We start from the raw sequence: 16,163 nt of genomic DNA, 5'->3' as shown, positions 1-16,163 counted from the left end.
CCTTTGTCGCAAAACGATAGTCCTAAAAAGGGTCTCATATTTGGGGAAGATTTTACCACTAATTGACCTTGTAACAAAGCCTTCCCGTCCGCATAAAGCACTTGATACCTTGCCAGTTTTACTAAAGCCAAATTTGGAATATGCAAGAGGCCTTAAGCACGAATATGGCTAAACCCATCTCATGCCTTAGAGACATGAATCAGGTGCCTTTCGATCGCTCATCGATAGGTTTTTCCATTGGAAGATACGCTTCTACCAACCCTCTTTCGAAAAACCTTTTTCCCATCAACAATGTCTACGTCTAATATCAGCACAATCAGGAATTGAGTCTAGTTACCTTAAGAGTTTTGTCTGATACGTATTGGGTTGGAGTCCTATATATGAAAGCCCAGCCTATCAGGTGCAATATGGGCATCAAATGTACATGCCGTCACATGCCGCCACATGCCGCTTCAGATATGGAAGCAGATAATATTTACGATACTGTAAGTTCACCACGCTCACATCAATGCATGAAAACCAGTGCCGAGTATCAAGCAAGACCTTCCTGTTACTATGGGAGCATTGAGTGCTAAAAAATATTGAGATGCGGGAATTTCGCGGAGCGATACTAGCCGGCGCTGTAAAGCTCTCGGGTTGACTTTCGTAGCTCCTGAATCCGTCGCAAAATTGACAAAAAAGCCCAGAATTTTGGTACCTTTTGCAAAGTCGTTCGTATTGTTGATGATTATTATCTAGAGCTGGCCCTTAGAAACTGGCATTTCTGAGTCCTTGTAATGCACTGGTATCGTCTACCAGTTGATGTGATTTAGTTGTAGATTCCAAATCTCCCCCTTAATACAGTATGTATATTGACTATGACAACAGAACGTCCCAACAGCTCAAGCTTACGGTAAAGCTCATTTGCTCAATATAGCCGAGGGGCGATGTCGTCAAGATGTGCGCACAATCTTTTGTCATGATCGCTTTCAGATTTTCGCAATTTTATTGGGTAATTATAGCCAGGATACCACAAGCATAGCATTAATTTGTCACCGAAAAATTGTGCTCCTAATGTCTTCACTGCGTTGCAAACGAGTTTCTCTCCTTTGCACCTGTAATCCTGCTGATACCTGTGACGGTCGAGTCATACGTTGATTTCCACTAGCCGACCTCATGATGCAAAATTGGGTCATTCGTTAAGGAAATTTGAGCGTCGATTCGAGGTGGAACCGAGAGCTCACTGGATTGGATGGAGGGTTTGAGTCCTTAGTGGATGATGAATAGTTCTTGTATCCCTTTTACTGATTGTAGAAGGTCGCATTAAAAAAGGCTTGGTAGGCGATACCATTGAAGCTTGCTTTTCTCCTCTAAGCTCACAGATACGAGCATTAGGACAAGTCAGTTTCTGGTGGGACATGATATGGGGGTGTTGAATTTTCAATATGACTCGAGAAACTTCGAACTGGGCCTCATCCTATGTCCATCTTTTGTACTGTAAGACTTTTACAGAAGAACAAAATTGGCCGGTTTCTAAATTCACCGTGCGACATTGGATGTACAGCGACGTAAAACCCATGCACCTAATTTTGTCCATGTGGCTGTCAAAGCATAAGTGCCTAAAGAAAAGCAATAGATGGAGTTTGTGCCATTTTCAGAATCCCCATGCTCAATCTGTAATCTAATTCTCATACAATGACTCCATTTTAGTAATATATCTGGCATATCTATTTGAGTATCGGCTTGGAGTTCTTCCGGCTCCATCCCTTCTACACCATACCACGATGTCGGAACAAATTGAAAATGTCGATGATCAAATATTAAGGGCCACCACTGCCTTCCCTCTGAATAACAACACCACTATAGCCCAAGTGGCGCGGGAATTCGGGGTTCCATATCGACGGCTACGCGCCTGTATCCACAGGTGCGGGACTAAAACCCCTGCTGCCAGCCTAAAAAAGACCCTGAACCCAATTCAGGAGCGAGCATTGGAAACCTGGATCGATACGCTATACAATGGCAATATGGGTATTTACCTTTCTCTTATTAAAAAGGCTCCAAATTCAATTATACGCCGCGCTGGTAGTGATCAGGTGATGGGCCCTAGCTGGGTCAACCGTTATATGTAAAGACTACTCCTTGAGATACCCTATACCAACCCAAAAATGGCTGAAAAGGCGAGGGTTGATAGTGAGCAATATGGCCCAATGTTACTTTGGTTTAGCAGCCTTCGTACGCTCTTTAAAAAGCACCAATTCTTTCCCATGAGATCTTCAATTGGGATGAAACTGGCTATCAAATTGGCCAGGGAAAGGGGCAAAAGGTGCTTACACCTAATGCTAGTTACACCAATTTAACCGGTGGTCAAAAAGAATCTATTACCTGCATTGAATGTATATCTGCCGATGGCTTGGTTATGCTACCTTGGTTTCTACCTAAGGGCTCTTTATATATAGAGGAGTGGTATGAAATTACCACTCTCCCCGATTTTCGGATTAAACCCACGCCTAATGGCTGGATTGATGACGATACGGCTTTTCAATGGTTTTGCTCTTTTCATGAGGCTACAGAACCTCTGGTTAAAATGGCAGGCCAAGGCTACTTTTAATGGATAATCATGGATTCCATACAACGATCAATTTCATTAAATTTTGCAACCAGCATTTCATTATTCCAGTCTTTTTTTACCCCATAAAATCCAACTCTGCCAACCGCTAGATGTACAGCCGTTCCAATCCTTAAAGCATTATTTTGTACAGCGAATAATGAGGCTATAATGTGGGGTGGAAGTGCAAGCAAAAAGCGGGATCTTTTCCAGATGATTCAGGGTGTCAGGGAGAAAGCTTTTACTCAAATAATCATCCGATCTTCATTTAAATCTAGGGGTATTTACACCCTAGATCCAGAGGTTATTCTTGGTCCTCTTCGTCAAAAAGCTCTCGAATCTGAAGGGTCCCCCCTTAGGATTTTTAACCACCCCCGGGCGGGGGAATTTGTAAGCTCAATCACCAATTCGCCGCCAGATACAATTGAGTGAGTTAATAGGCTCAATACTAAGCGTATTCATGACATTGAGCAAATTGAAACCCAATCTCGGAGGGTGAAACGACATATCCAGCGAAGTATGGTTGAAAATACGCTTTTATCCCAACAAAATGCCATACTGAGGGCCGAATTAAAGAAGTCCCATACATCCAGTTCCACTGCAAATGCTCCAAGAAATGGCAAGCCGATTCTTGGAACTAGAGCCTCAGTGCTCTCACCTATATGCGCAAATAGGAAGATGATACATAAGAGAGAGGCCGATTCTAATAAGTTGAAGCTTACAGGCAAAGCATGCCAAGGAATTGGAATCTCAGCGGCGAGCTTAGGAAGCAAGGGATTTATTAGAAGCTGAGCATGAATCTCCAATAGCGGCAAGAGATAGTATAGGTGCAATTGGTATATAGCTACTACCTGTGGTTACCTGTAAATAGTGACTGAAATGCAATGAATCCCATTGAAATTATCGTTGTGTGGGAATTATTGTTGAATGGGGTGCACCAACACCAGGTGTGGTGGTCTTAGTTGGCAATGACGTTCGTTGAGAGAAATTCGGAGGAACGAAATGAGTTGAAGCGGGATGCGATACAAGCTTTGAGAAGTTGGTCCCATTATAGACAAGTGCAAGGATGTGGTGATGCAAGGACAAAGGGTTTTCTTTCCAAAGGCCAATCTTGGAAACATGCGATGAAGATCTCGGATGTGCCCATTCCCCGGGGTGAGTTTAAAGGCACGTGTGTTACAGCAGCAAGCACGGGCGAGCGAAAACAGTAGAGACCTCCAACCTGCCCTGTGGCCATAGGGATTGTTCGCATGCCCCAGAGTCGCGCTTCGAGTTGAGTTTCCAAGACCCTGAAGCGTCATCAACGGAGCGGATGAGCGCCGAGGAAGAATCACGGACGTACCAGCTACGACGGCCGGATCCCCATATATTCCAGGACACAGAAGTTCGACGGTACTTGCTAGCCTGATACAGAGAGAGAGTGATTTCATTAGTTAGCTTGATCACCTGGAGCGGCCAGCTTTGGTTCGATAGGAGGAGGCAAGAGCCCTCGTTGAACACTGACCTCACGGTCACCTGCGGAACCGTGGCTAGGTCAAGATAGTAAAGAATACTGGCAGGCACTCCTTTTTCGAGACCAGACCTCGCTGGGTCGACCGTGGGGATGAAAAATGAGTTGATGTCCCGGGCCAACAGAACAGCCGAGCTTAGCCCCAGTTCTTCCAGGTGCTTGCCAGAGGTACCAGGAAGGGCATATCGTGCGGAATAATTCTCGCTCCACCTAGGTTTAAAGATCGCATAGTCCCCAGAATTCTGGGTAGGAAAGTAGACAGTTATCTTCGGAGAGACGGAAAGTGATTGTGTCTGTCATAAGGTTGAGCTACACCAACGAATCCCGCACGGCAGCATGGGTTGTGAAATGTTTGACCAGGGCCAATGAGTGTAGCCGACTGCAACGAGACAGGTTCAGATGTGTGATACCAGTCTCAGCTAAGGGGTCTCCCACCCTTCCAAGCACCGATATCATTAAGACGCGTGCACGAAGCCGACCTGCCAACGTCACCCTTCAAGGTCTACTCCAATTTTGCGATGCTGCGACTACTTCGACGCGGCTAGTGATATCAGACTTCGACCGGTAATTTTCACCACAGCCAGGTTCAGTGAATCAATCATGTTCGACACAGTTGCGGCCGCAGAAGCCGTCAACGAAAGACTGGGCGAATGTTAATGCTTTTCTTCAGGAAAAGAATAGACAAATCCTCATAAATTCCCAAAAATACAAGCTGCATTCGAAGAGACCACACGTTGTACACAGTTAAATTCACGTGAATAATTTTCGAATGAAAAAGCATGACATGAAAGAACATGATAGGTGTTTGATCTTACCTTTCTCGTGCATACCAATGGCTAGGGCCTATCTGAGAAAGATACATTGGAATCATACCTCCATTTTCTCGGTATTTACCCCTTGAGTAGTGAGTAAGGTGGCATGATGGCAGCTTGATCTGTAAGATAATATGTACTCGCATGAGAGGTGGAAATAAAATGAATTGCTGAATGAGCCATTGCAAGTGGCAACGGAAAACGACTGGCTTAGCCACTTGACGTAAAGCAAACCAAGACCTCTAGCTACCGTACGTAGCTTCGCGTTATAGTTATGATTCGTTGCTTTTGGTATAAGTGATAATATATCTGCGGAAGGAGATGCTCCTGACACTAGGAAATGCCGCGAATTTATTTCACGTTGAAATGGCTGATCTGGGCGCTTCTTTTTATTCCAAAAGTCGCAGCGCAGTCATGGAAGACCCAAATTAACACGACAATATGTAATTGGAACCAGTTTCGTGGTAAGCCACCTAGCACCGAGAGCGTGAACATCAGAGCGAGATGCTGATGAGGCAAATAAAGGCTTCCAACTCCAGCAAACCATCTTGTTAAGCGATGGTTCCATGTGGTGGCAGAGGTGCGTTACCCTTGACTCTTAAGGCCATGTCTGATTTTTCCCCAGTGGATATTCCGATGGATCCTACGGCGTTCCAGAAAATGACGGTAAGTTGCCAAAAGCTGTTTCGGCAATTTGTGGCAAGGAGAAGCTAACAGCTCAAAATAGGAACTTCTAGGAGTGCTTTCTATAGCCTGTCACTCACCGAGCGCTTCAATGTTGAAACGACCAATATTTCCAGTTTATTCTCGCAGGAACCCAACCCAACCACAACCCAAGCTAATTTCGAAAACGGTGCGATGTTTGGAAATGATAGAGAGATCATCCTCTACGGGTAAACCTCTCCGCTCAGTTCCCTTCTGCGAACTTTGCTTATAAAATATACTGGTAGGGGGCTGACCAGGCCAACGGACAGTGATTATGTCCCTGGCCCGAGGGAGCTTCTTGGATATAGATCTTCGGATGCCGGCTCGGGTTATGATGTGGGGTCATTCTTTAATTCCTCATTGCCAAGTAACATGACTCGCTATATCACACATGGGGGTCAAGTATCTGTACCCAGCGAGAACCTGGCTTTTTACTATGGTGGTATGCGAGGGCCAGACTGGGGTCCCATTACGTCAGATGATGCATCGTCGAATACAACGGCGGATACATTGATCATGGTAAATTTGACAGCCACTGGAGATGAGAAGCTGTGGCGGAACTCAACTATACCAAGTTTTATTGCTAGCCGCGCGAATCCGCAACTGATCTGGATACCTGTTTCCCAAAAGGGCGTTTTAGCAGTCATTGGTGGCGTGAAGAACCCGGAAGACATATACCCTGCTGGGCTTTTATCCTCGCAACAGAAGCAAGATGTGGGATAAATTCGGCACCCCTGGAACAAAGAGGGCTCTGACTAACTCAATGCAGTCCCTACTAGATCCAGACTTCATGACTACAATTCCATTGTACGATATTGCACAAGATAGATGGTATGTCAGCCGCCAACTTGTCGGGCGCGAGCGATGGTCACTAATATTTTAACAACAAGGTATCTCCAAAATGCCTCGGGCGATGTTCCACCGAGCGGCCGTGCCTCCTTCTGTTCCACTCTCGCTTCTGCGGCGGACGGCAGCTCGCACAATATCTACATTTACGGGGGCTACAATGGACAAAATTCCAGCGCTACTCCTTTTGACGACGTCTACATTCTCTCTTTGCCATCGTTTACATGGGTCAAGGCCTACACCGGGAACTCTCGCCATGGACGCAGTGGTCATCAATGCTTCCGTGTGCTACCAAGCCACATGTTAGTGGTGGGAGGGCTACACAAGGATCCGTCTATCTGTCTGGATGGTGGAATTCTGCAAACCTTCAGTCTCAACGCCCTGGAATTCCAAAAGACATATTCTCCGGATGCTGTGGAGGAATACCTAGTGCCAAGTACAGTGACGAAGCAGATTGGAGGAATGTAGGTGATCGAACTTGCCTGATGAAGCCGCAGATCCCTGTCACTGACATAAAATAGAGCCAAGGGGAACGCTAGTCGGACGACACCTGAAACTTGGGGAGATTCGCGACTCCAATCAATATTTGATGCGCCTTACACAAACACGATCACCACTTGGTACCCATATACTACCTCGGAAATCACCATGAAACCACCCAAAACCACTTCCTCCCAAACTCAAAATGGCAGCTGGGTCGTGCCTGTCGCTGTTGGCGTCACGATTCCTATTGTAGGGGCAGCTTGCATGGTAATAATATGGCTCGTACTCATAAAGAAGCGTCATCTACAGCATGGCCTATGTGACTGTAGCCCTGGCAAACGTCACTGGCTACATATGCTCTGTCTCAAGTCTGATCGCTCTCTTCCAAATGAAGCTGATGGAGTCCCAGTCGAGCTAAGGCACCCGGCACCCTCCTTCAGAGTGGTGGGCAGTGGAATCAATGAGATGCCGGCCCATGAGCCATCAAGAATGTCGAAGGCATCCTCTATTGGTGAGACCCCGATAAGTATGTATTTTCCAGAGCTAGAGACTCCAGTGATCTCGAGGCGATGGTTGGAAACGGAATCATGACGATATATGTAAACTTAAGAACGTGCAGAGTATTGATGTGTGAGAACCCATGGACCGATCGATGGGAAGCAGAACGTTGCGATTGTTGATACGAAATGAGCGGGAAATGACGACACTCTATTCTTATTTTTATCGGAAGCTTGTAAGGTTTACGTCAGTTAAATCAATATATCTTCGAAACGAGTGAATAGTAACGCTGAAGAGAAAAGTTTCTACCAAGTGGGGGTCTCCCCAGTCTCCAATAAGTATCTTGAATGGCTGGGTGGCTGTGTGGCTGTGTAACTCAAGTTATTGTACAGTGTTTCCGGAAATCAGTGTCACAACTTCGATTGTTTGTCGAACCATAATGCCAAGAGACATTAAGCTAGTTACTTTTAGAATAGTCTAAAAACACCCTGGTTTCTAGGCTTTCCGTTAAATACCAGACATGTGTTTATTACCTATCATAGCTAATTCTAGACCCATTATTTCTTTATGGTAGTTAAGTCTCGTAACTCCTTTTGCACTGGAGTGGCGAATGACATAACCTTCATGAAATTGTATATAAGTGATGGCTTTATACCATGCCCGCCCCGTTAATCAAAGCACATTCAAAGAGCTATCCATACCTTTTAACTTGCAGTCTCATGGATCTCAAAAGGGTTGATCTCCAGTGAGAGTGTCGATTGGTCTTTAAGTGCTACTTGATGTGCGTGTTTAGTTTCGGATTCTAAACCTCGCCATTGGGAGGGACGTACGCACACGTCGTTCTCGAAGGAGAAGGACCGGGGGTTCAACTAGGCCTAACGAGCTTTGGCCCACCAGCAGGAGTTGGCTGTCTGCGACCCGCCTGGAAACGGATTGGGTCGTACTAGAGCCCGGCTTGCTTTCGCGATAATTATTTAGTCATGGACGCTAAAATGTTACATAACAGGAAACAGTATATCTATAAAATCTGAGCAGTCGGAGAAGGACGATATGGAGCTATCAAAGCTCAGCCCTAGCTTTGTTATCGGTTGCTGACGCCATCGGTTTTCTATCGGTTGAAATCCTGGTGGTGCAGCTGCTGGGCTCCGAAATATGGATATGTCTAGGCAGCACGCCTCTAACAACTGATCTTGAAAATCTCCAATTAATGCCCTCACCAAACGGCCCCTTATCTTTGGAGAGAAACGGGGCTAGATTTAGACTGATAGTCATAATTAGACCGGTCCCCGAAATGTGGATGGCCCCCAATGACTTATCTTGCACGTAGCTATAATGTCGCCGCTTAGCCGCGATATCTCTCCAAGCCAAGAATGTGATTAACGATGACAGGTGTGCTGCTGCTGCAAGGCCGCTCCGGCAGGAGAGGCAGCCTCAGAGGAACGGCATGCTCCTGTTACTACTAAGTGGCTCATAGCAGAACACTTTCAGGGCTCCGGAGGAGAGCTGAAATGCGTTCTTCGAGCTGCAGTGATTCATGTGGCACAGGCGCCGAACAACCTATCGTGGATCCATTCAAGCCTAAACCCAAATCGATTGCCAAAAGTCAAGTAAACCGATATCGGGTCGTCATCGAACGACGTATCGATGAGCTCACTGAAAAGTTTCGCGGTCTCTACATTAAACGACAAAGGTTCGTTTAGAACTATGTGTCGTAGTCACATGCCTACGTTTCTTGATAGTTCTTCTCCCATTGTTCTAGATAGTTCTTCTCCCATTGTTCTAGATAGTCTTTTCTTTCTCTCCTGAACCAACCAACCGATACAACAACACCATTATCATTACACCTTTTGCTTGTTTAGTAGCGATAACTTTTCAGCTTCTGCTGAAGAAGTTTGAACCATGCTAATGTACAATCTCTGGACTTTGCAAACGTGACTGCAATGACTACATGCTGTTCGTTTTTTCCCCATGGGTATGCATTATTGTCACAGGTTTCATGTTGGTTTTTATATTGTTTGTCCCTCGGTATTGCGGTACAGGGTCCGCTGTAAACAGATGTCGCATGGGTATGCTAATTCAAACTGAGACTACGCCTTGGGTAGAATAAAGAGCGCGGTGGCGCGGGCGGCGAGAAGCAACCTATCCGAGCACTTTTCGGGTATCTTGATAGCCCCCTCCATCCATGTCTTGCGCCCTTCGATTTTCACTGGCCAAACCCGTAGTACTAGTTTTATATCCGGTTGGATCGGATGCATGAATTCCATTGTCAGATTTGCGGTCACGGCGGGCTTGCAACAGTCTGCAAACAGCTGGTCCATAAGAAAGGCCTGGTATCCACCGTGGATTTTGCCGGGGTAGTAACAAATCCTTTGCCGAGGCTCGAAAAGCAATATGGCCCTCGCCTCTTGGCCTATAACGTTCTTTTGGATATCTGGTATGTATCTACGAAGAAGTTCCTGGCATAGACTATTCAAACTTGGAACCTTCTCGGAGCCCATGGCCAAGGGCGGGGTGTGAAGGCATGGCTGGAGATGTCAGCTCGATGGATCGGGCTCTCGATATAGTGAAAACATACTCTAGGGTCTGGTGAATGGAGCATGACTTCAGTTGCTTTGGACTCCCTAGTATACGCTTTGCTGAGGCGAAGCCAGCTGTGGCCAGTTCGTATGGCATAACTGAAAATACGGATAATAAGCAGAGAAAAGTTCTGTTTTTGCGCGATCTTCATGGCGGACCCCGGGAAATGATGTGTGAGCAACAGAAAATAAAAGCTTTTCGAGAGTAACAGGGTATGAATAACTATTTTAAATAATACAACGAACCTCTATGCAAAGCCCGCCCACAACCCCTCAAGCGAAGGCTGATCGGACAGATCATGACGTTTAGTGTCATGACGGAAGACATGTCAAACTCCTGCCAGTTGCGGGTAGGGTAGCGCGTTCTTTGTGGAAGCAACAACTGTGAATAATTTTCCATGCAATTTGCATCTTCGCTTTAACATCAAAGCTTTTGTAAGAATACAGTTTCTCTTTCTCGCGGCGAGACTCTCCTTGGCGTCAAGAAGGGTCATTATTGAGGGTCCAAGTTACGCTTGTCTGATGTGCCAGATCAGAGCTCTTGCGTTAAAATGACCTAAATTAAACACAATATTGCGGTAAAAGAGCAAAGGTCTGATACGAGGAACTATACACGTGAGTGGCCAGAAAAGCCTTAAGTCCCACCCACCGATATAGTTGCCTTGGAATGTTGCCTGCTTAGTTCGTTGATTGAAGGATTTGGAGTGGGATATGAAATGCGGGCAGACAAAGAAACACAGGTTGGACCCCCTATAACCTATAGTTTGTCGCAATTGTTTCTTTTTCTTATACGCCAATTTTGGGATATATAGGTGATATAGCTCTCAAAAATACATAACTTATAGATGAATTTATTTATCCGCTGTCGAGAACCCAGTGCGAAGATTTCTTTATAAACTCATAGATTGCGTACGTCACTCGATGCGAGGTGATACCAACGAACACGAGCCAGAGACAAAGCAATGTAGGCCTGTACCTATATGAATCTATGATACCCTTGCTACAGGGACAACACCTACATCCGCCCATTTACTCATTACTGGTCCATGATCCTCCTCTCATGCGTTTTTGAATAGAAGCACAAGTGTCTGCTGTATCCGTGGAAGTTGACGCACTTGCCGAGCTTGTTATGGTATCTGTGGCGGATTTTGGCACTGAAATGGAAGTTTGACTGAAACTGCTTGACTCTGGGTCACGGCTAGAGCTTGTCGAGTCACTCAAAGTTGGCATGGACATCTCAGCCGACATGGAGATGAAGCTCGAAGAGGAGCTTGCGGCTGCTGACCACGTGGTTTTCGAGCTCTTCGTAGCTGCTTGTCCCCGACATAACAATTTCCCATCGTCATTTACGCCACAAATATCATCTGATGAGGGTTAAACACGCTATACAAAGCAAAACTGAATGGCTCTTCACTTACCCAGGTCGATGAGACTGACTGCCGTGCCGCCCCAGTCTGCACCAAGTACGGTTCCCAACAGACCAAAATCGGTGCAGCTTCTATTTGCGGCCCCACTGTAAGAAAGTCCTGTTAGCCTCCTATCTTTCGTTATGCTGGACAGATATTCAGGCCGTAAATACTTAGGCCAAGGATAGAGTTCGTTTCTATCTGAATTGACAAGGAATGAACCGACTTCAGCCTTACACGAAACTGATTCAGCTGACTTTGTTTGGCATTCACATGCCAGACCAGGCCTAGACGTCTCGTCGCTAATATTCACGACAGTGCATTTCTTGGTGAATTTTGAATAGTTAGATCCAGCAAACACTGTGCGGATTGCACAGAAAAAGAACAAGATTCGTGCGGTATACATCATGAACGATATTCTCAGTAGTGGTGTGAGGGTCGACCACACCGCCTCATGCTGGACACACTCATGATCACCTAGCTCTGTAAAAGACGTCCGCGACTTGATGAATATGTCGCACACTTTGCAAATTTCCTAGAGTTTGTATCGATCTCACTCCTGCTAAGGTGAGGAAGTTTCGCAAGTGTCTCTTTGAACACATCTACACCAAAGTCGCCAGAGTTGCGGAGGTGTTTGATTTAATGTGGAAGTACGATGGGTAATCTGTTGCGCTTTACGTGAGACCACGCTTCTTTTCTCATAATACTTGTCGAAATAGTCAGGAACACAGTCTTCTTGATCAGAAGAGAGAATTCGCCCACTAAAACCATTCCCGAATACGGTCATACTTTCACCAGCGGTTTGACCAATTGTGGATTTGCCGACATAAAAGGCCGCTATATCCCATAAGGTGGTGTGTTTGACCTGCCCTGAAACCTCGCTTGTAGAAGAGCTAGCTCGGTTATGGCTTAGACAAAGGTATAACTTGTTCTTGCCCAGTACCTCCAGGTAGCTGGGGTTGGACGAAAATGCAATATGTTTGTCCCAAGAATAAACAGACAGCTGGACAATTACGTAACCCCAGCGTACGAGCAATAAGCAAAAGAGAACTTATCCAGCAATATATAAAGATACTGTACGACCCATCTGTGTACTTATCTTTATGGTTTCTTGCCAACGGCCTGAGGTAATCAAGCTGGGCTTGCCACCGTGGTTTTCATCGTCTATCCTAAAGTAAGTTTACAATGGGAGTAAAAAGAAAAATCCGAATGCATTATGCTAAAAGGCAGTTTCTAAGAATCAAATGCAAGAGAGATGGAGGAAGGGGTTTACCAAAGATCCCCGACAGAGCTCACACTCGATACCAAGAAACTATACCACAAAGCCAAGGCTGCTTTGCGTGTCTCTTTGAGAGTGCTAGCCCTGATATTCCTAGTATTTGGCTCTGTGTTAACTGCACTCATGGGTGGGGGCCACCTTCCTCTTTCTGGCAGCTGGACAGAGAGAAAGATCGGCTGATGAAGAGAAGGAATCTTCCTTACTGTAATTTATCCCACATCCAGGTGGACATCACAGTGTTTCCGGAAATCGGTGTCACCACCTACACTGTTCGATTCTTTTTGGAACCCTAATGCCAAGCCCTTCTAGATTATATAAGGAATAGCCCTGGAATCAATAGTCCTGTGTACATTGTCCATACAATTACTTACTCTAACAATTATATGATGTCATGTTTCGTAACTGTATAGGCGATACATGGTACCAGAATTTTCATGGAAATGCAAATAAGTTAAACACAAGAGCTAGAGAGGGCCTTTAGACGAGCTGCCACTTCCCTGTGCTACTCCCCGGGGCGCTCTCTTGGAGGTTACCTTCTTGTAGGTCTGGAATAGCAGCCGTAGCATCTTCTGATAAATTGTATTCTTCCGGTAGGTCTTAGAGGGGGATGCTCCGGTACTAGACCCCGTTCGGGCATTGCGGTACGCCTGTTGGGTTTAGTGTTTCTGTTGACTGCGATGGTTCTCCTGGCTGTGCTAGTTGTGACACAGCAGGTTGAGGGCCGGGGTCATTGACACCGTTGATCTCATCCATAATAACGATATTATGGGCGAACATCTCATCACCACGCTCTTCCAAGAGACGCTTTTGACTTTTCAAATGAAGAAATTTAGCCATCACCGCCTCGAATTGCACTTCCGCTTTGAGAAGATCGGCCTCTAGTTTAGCCGTAGCCGTCTCTTGCTGCCTCTATGGAATATTAGTGAAACGAGCCCGTGTCCGTTAGACGATACATACCAATAAAGTTATAGCCACCCTTAGGGAGAAATGCTTCTCTAAACACTGCCTCTCACATTTCCGGTTTGAACAAATACATTTTTATTGACTGATACCAACCTGAGCCGCCCTTTCTACCAATTAAATGATCGATCGACCTCAATAGAGGAGACATAAGGATGGCAAGAGTCGTAGTAGGACAGCTATCTAAAGGCCGGACGCACACTGTGAAGGGGCCAGTTGGCAGACGAAACAACATTCGTGATCGAAACCTTTACACAGTAGTTACTTTAGCCAATTTAATGAATGCTGAGTAAGCCTCTCAAAAGTTACCCGGACGACTCAGGTCCACGACTACCTCTCTTCAATTTATCCTTCATCTTCTCCCCAACCTCAAACCTCTCGCAAAGAACAGCGCCAATACTGTATACCAGTGGCAACACACCAGCGGTTATAAGGGCACCTGTCTGGTCTAAGTCTTTGAACTTAGCTTCAGTAGTAGGGATCATCCAAGCCATGTGAGCGATCATCATCGCAAAGGTCAGAATGATATCAGTCAGAGCTCGCACCATCTGCCACATCATAGTACAGTGGAGTAAGAAGTTAAGCACAGGGTCTGCGAGTATCGTGCCGAGTGGAGGAATGTTTGAAACCCCCAAGGCTGTCCAATCAATTGGCGGCCCAGTAATGAAGATCGCCCGTACCTTATCTGTAAGCTTGATGAACAGATACAGAGAGGTGGGTTGAAGTTCTTTCATGGTTGTGAGCCAACTTATCAACATCATGGAAACCAACGTCTGTGGACGATGTGGTCTCTCAGGTTCGGCAATGTCAGGAGGCCGTAAGCGATTCGACCAATATTCTGGCTGGAGCGACGATCGGGCTTCCAAGTCTCTCCCATGAGACATATCGTTAAGTTCAATATCAGACTGTGTCTCTGCTATGGCTCTGTCACTCATACTGGTACCAGGCGTGCTAATTACGTGTCCTGTGTCTATGAGACTCAGTTTGCTCTCGGAGCTGTCTTTGCAAAGTTGCCAATTTTCCCTGCTTGCGCAACAGTGCTATTTTCCAGGGAACGCGGATCAAATTGACGAAGAGGTCGATACGAATCATGCCCGCTTTGCACAATATCTCAGCCATGAGGTCCATATGGATGAATAATCCAATGGCCCAGAAGGGAGGCCCCTCTTGGCCATTATTTTGTTTTCGAAATGCTCAAGCAAAACCCGGGTACTTCGCGGCTAATTTGCTCTGTGGCTTGTCGAAAACTCGATGATAGGGCATCATGACCCAGCCATCGATGTACGATTGCCACTCGAATTGACAATAACCCAAGTCGAAGACTCTGTTGATAATCAGAAACAAGAGCACACGGAAACCACTGATGTATACGACCAAGCCGGGATTTTTGTGTTTCAATTTTCTTGTGCTGAAAGCACAAGCGAGCAGCAAGAAAAATCCGAAGACTATGCCTTCGCGGAGAACCACTAAAGACGCATCGATCGGAGCAACGTCGTCGCCTTGAACGGCACCATTGTTGAAGAAATGATGCATGTGCAAGAGCAAGTCGATAGCCGCGATGAACGGGTACGCAAAGGAGCCCACGAGGTTGATGCTAAGCCCACATATGTTGGAACCTTTGTCAGCAGTGTCTTGCTCGACAGTGAAGAGCTTGTCAACAATGGTTCATGCCACAAGCATGCACCAAGCTGTCCAGCAGCCGTTTCCGTAGAAAGCGGAGACGAGAGAGACACCATAGATTTGACGGGCGCTCGCTTCATCTATAGCCCCTTCCATCACGTGCTTTGACGCTCAAGTATAGACTTAGCTAGATTCGGGGCCAATTCCCGTTGCATTAATAGTGTGATGGTCAGTTGATTATCAAAAAAGATATGTTATAGGAATGTTAGACGTAGGGCACGACGTGGGGGCAACGAAGTAGCAGCTGTCTATGACAGGTAATAAACACAGGCTCATCATATAATCGGGTCGTCGAACCCAGCCACCTGGCGGTGTCAGGGTTCCCGGGCCTAATTACAACCCGGGCCTAATTACAAATTCTTCAATTCCAACCATGAATTCATTGAATTCAAATAGCTTCGCCTTCTAAATCAATGTAATAAAGGTCATCTATCCATTCCCGGGCCATTTCTGCACCTGCTTCGACCTGAATTTCTCCTGAATTTTCAATGTCGCCGTCCTCAATTGCTTTCAAAATAGCTGCTTCCCGCCATGCTTTTTTGGACCGGTTGAACATTTGCAGCCTTTCTCGGTCGGCGCGGTCGGATATATGCTTTTTACAGTCCTTTACTAAACGAGGGCCTAGTTCAGGAAGCCTACGCTTTGTTTTAGCAGAATTGGCCTGCTTCTTCCGCCGGAGAATACGCACATTGTCCTCCGCGAATTGAGCACCGACCTCGGCAAGAGCGAGTCCACCTGCTAGAATCCGAGCAAGGCTATCCCGCACCTTCGGAGATATTGTAGCATCGTTTTGTATATGCTTCACGACCTTAGTGCTCGCTTTT

At 46.1% G+C, this 16,163-nt stretch overlaps 6 protein-coding genes across 6 annotated transcripts; 3 read left to right on the top strand and 3 right to left on the bottom strand.

Moving 5' to 3' along the window:
* Positions 1-3,760: 3,760 nt before the first annotated feature.
* Positions 3,761-4,550, bottom strand: N7471_010426 (uncharacterized protein; the record flags this gene model as incomplete). Its single annotated transcript, XM_057283145.1, has 2 exons — positions 3,761-4,336; positions 4,410-4,550. The coding sequence occupies 2 exons, from the start codon at positions 4,548-4,550 to the stop codon at positions 3,761-3,763; spliced, it is 717 nt and encodes a 238-aa protein (XP_057132124.1).
* A 1,433-nt stretch (positions 4,551-5,983) lies between these two features.
* N7471_010425 (Kelch repeat-containing protein) lies at positions 5,984-6,925 on the top strand (the record flags this gene model as incomplete). The annotated part of the gene is made up of 3 exons (XM_057283144.1): positions 5,984-6,325; positions 6,381-6,442; positions 6,502-6,925. The coding sequence occupies 3 exons, from the start codon at positions 5,984-5,986 to the stop codon at positions 6,923-6,925; spliced, it is 828 nt and encodes a 275-aa protein (XP_057132123.1).
* A 2,600-nt stretch (positions 6,926-9,525) lies between these two features.
* N7471_010424 (PaaI family thioesterase) lies at positions 9,526-10,166 on the bottom strand (the record flags this gene model as incomplete). The annotated part of the gene is made up of 2 exons (XM_057283143.1): positions 9,526-9,963; positions 10,014-10,166. 2 exons carry the CDS (start codon positions 10,164-10,166, stop codon positions 9,526-9,528), a joined length of 591 nt encoding a protein of 196 aa, XP_057132122.1.
* Positions 10,167-11,260: 1,094 nt separating this feature from the next.
* N7471_010423 (uncharacterized protein) lies at positions 11,261-11,893 on the top strand (the record flags this gene model as incomplete). Its single annotated transcript, XM_057283142.1, has 3 exons — positions 11,261-11,320; positions 11,437-11,529; positions 11,765-11,893. 3 exons carry the CDS (start codon positions 11,261-11,263, stop codon positions 11,891-11,893), a joined length of 282 nt encoding a protein of 93 aa, XP_057132121.1.
* Positions 11,894-13,964: 2,071 nt separating this feature from the next.
* On the bottom strand, positions 13,965-14,393 carry N7471_010422 (uncharacterized protein; the record flags this gene model as incomplete). The annotated part of the gene is made up of 1 exon (XM_057283141.1): positions 13,965-14,393. One exon carries the CDS (start codon positions 14,391-14,393, stop codon positions 13,965-13,967), a length of 429 nt encoding a protein of 142 aa, XP_057132120.1.
* Positions 14,394-15,186: 793 nt separating this feature from the next.
* On the top strand, positions 15,187-15,447 carry N7471_010421 (uncharacterized protein; the record flags this gene model as incomplete). The annotated part of the gene is made up of 1 exon (XM_057283140.1): positions 15,187-15,447. The coding sequence occupies one exon, from the start codon at positions 15,187-15,189 to the stop codon at positions 15,445-15,447; it is 261 nt and encodes an 86-aa protein (XP_057132119.1).
* Positions 15,448-16,163: the final 716 nt, after the last annotated feature.

Source organism: Penicillium samsonianum (genome assembly GCF_028829775.1).
Source record: "Penicillium samsonianum strain IBT 33392 chromosome Unknown utg000006l_segment0_segment0, whole genome shotgun sequence".
In the NCBI taxonomy this organism is placed as follows: domain Eukaryota; kingdom Fungi; phylum Ascomycota; class Eurotiomycetes; order Eurotiales; family Aspergillaceae; genus Penicillium; species Penicillium samsonianum.
The sequence above is the reverse complement of the archived record's forward strand: the minus strand, read 5'-3'. Positions and strand labels throughout refer to the sequence as shown.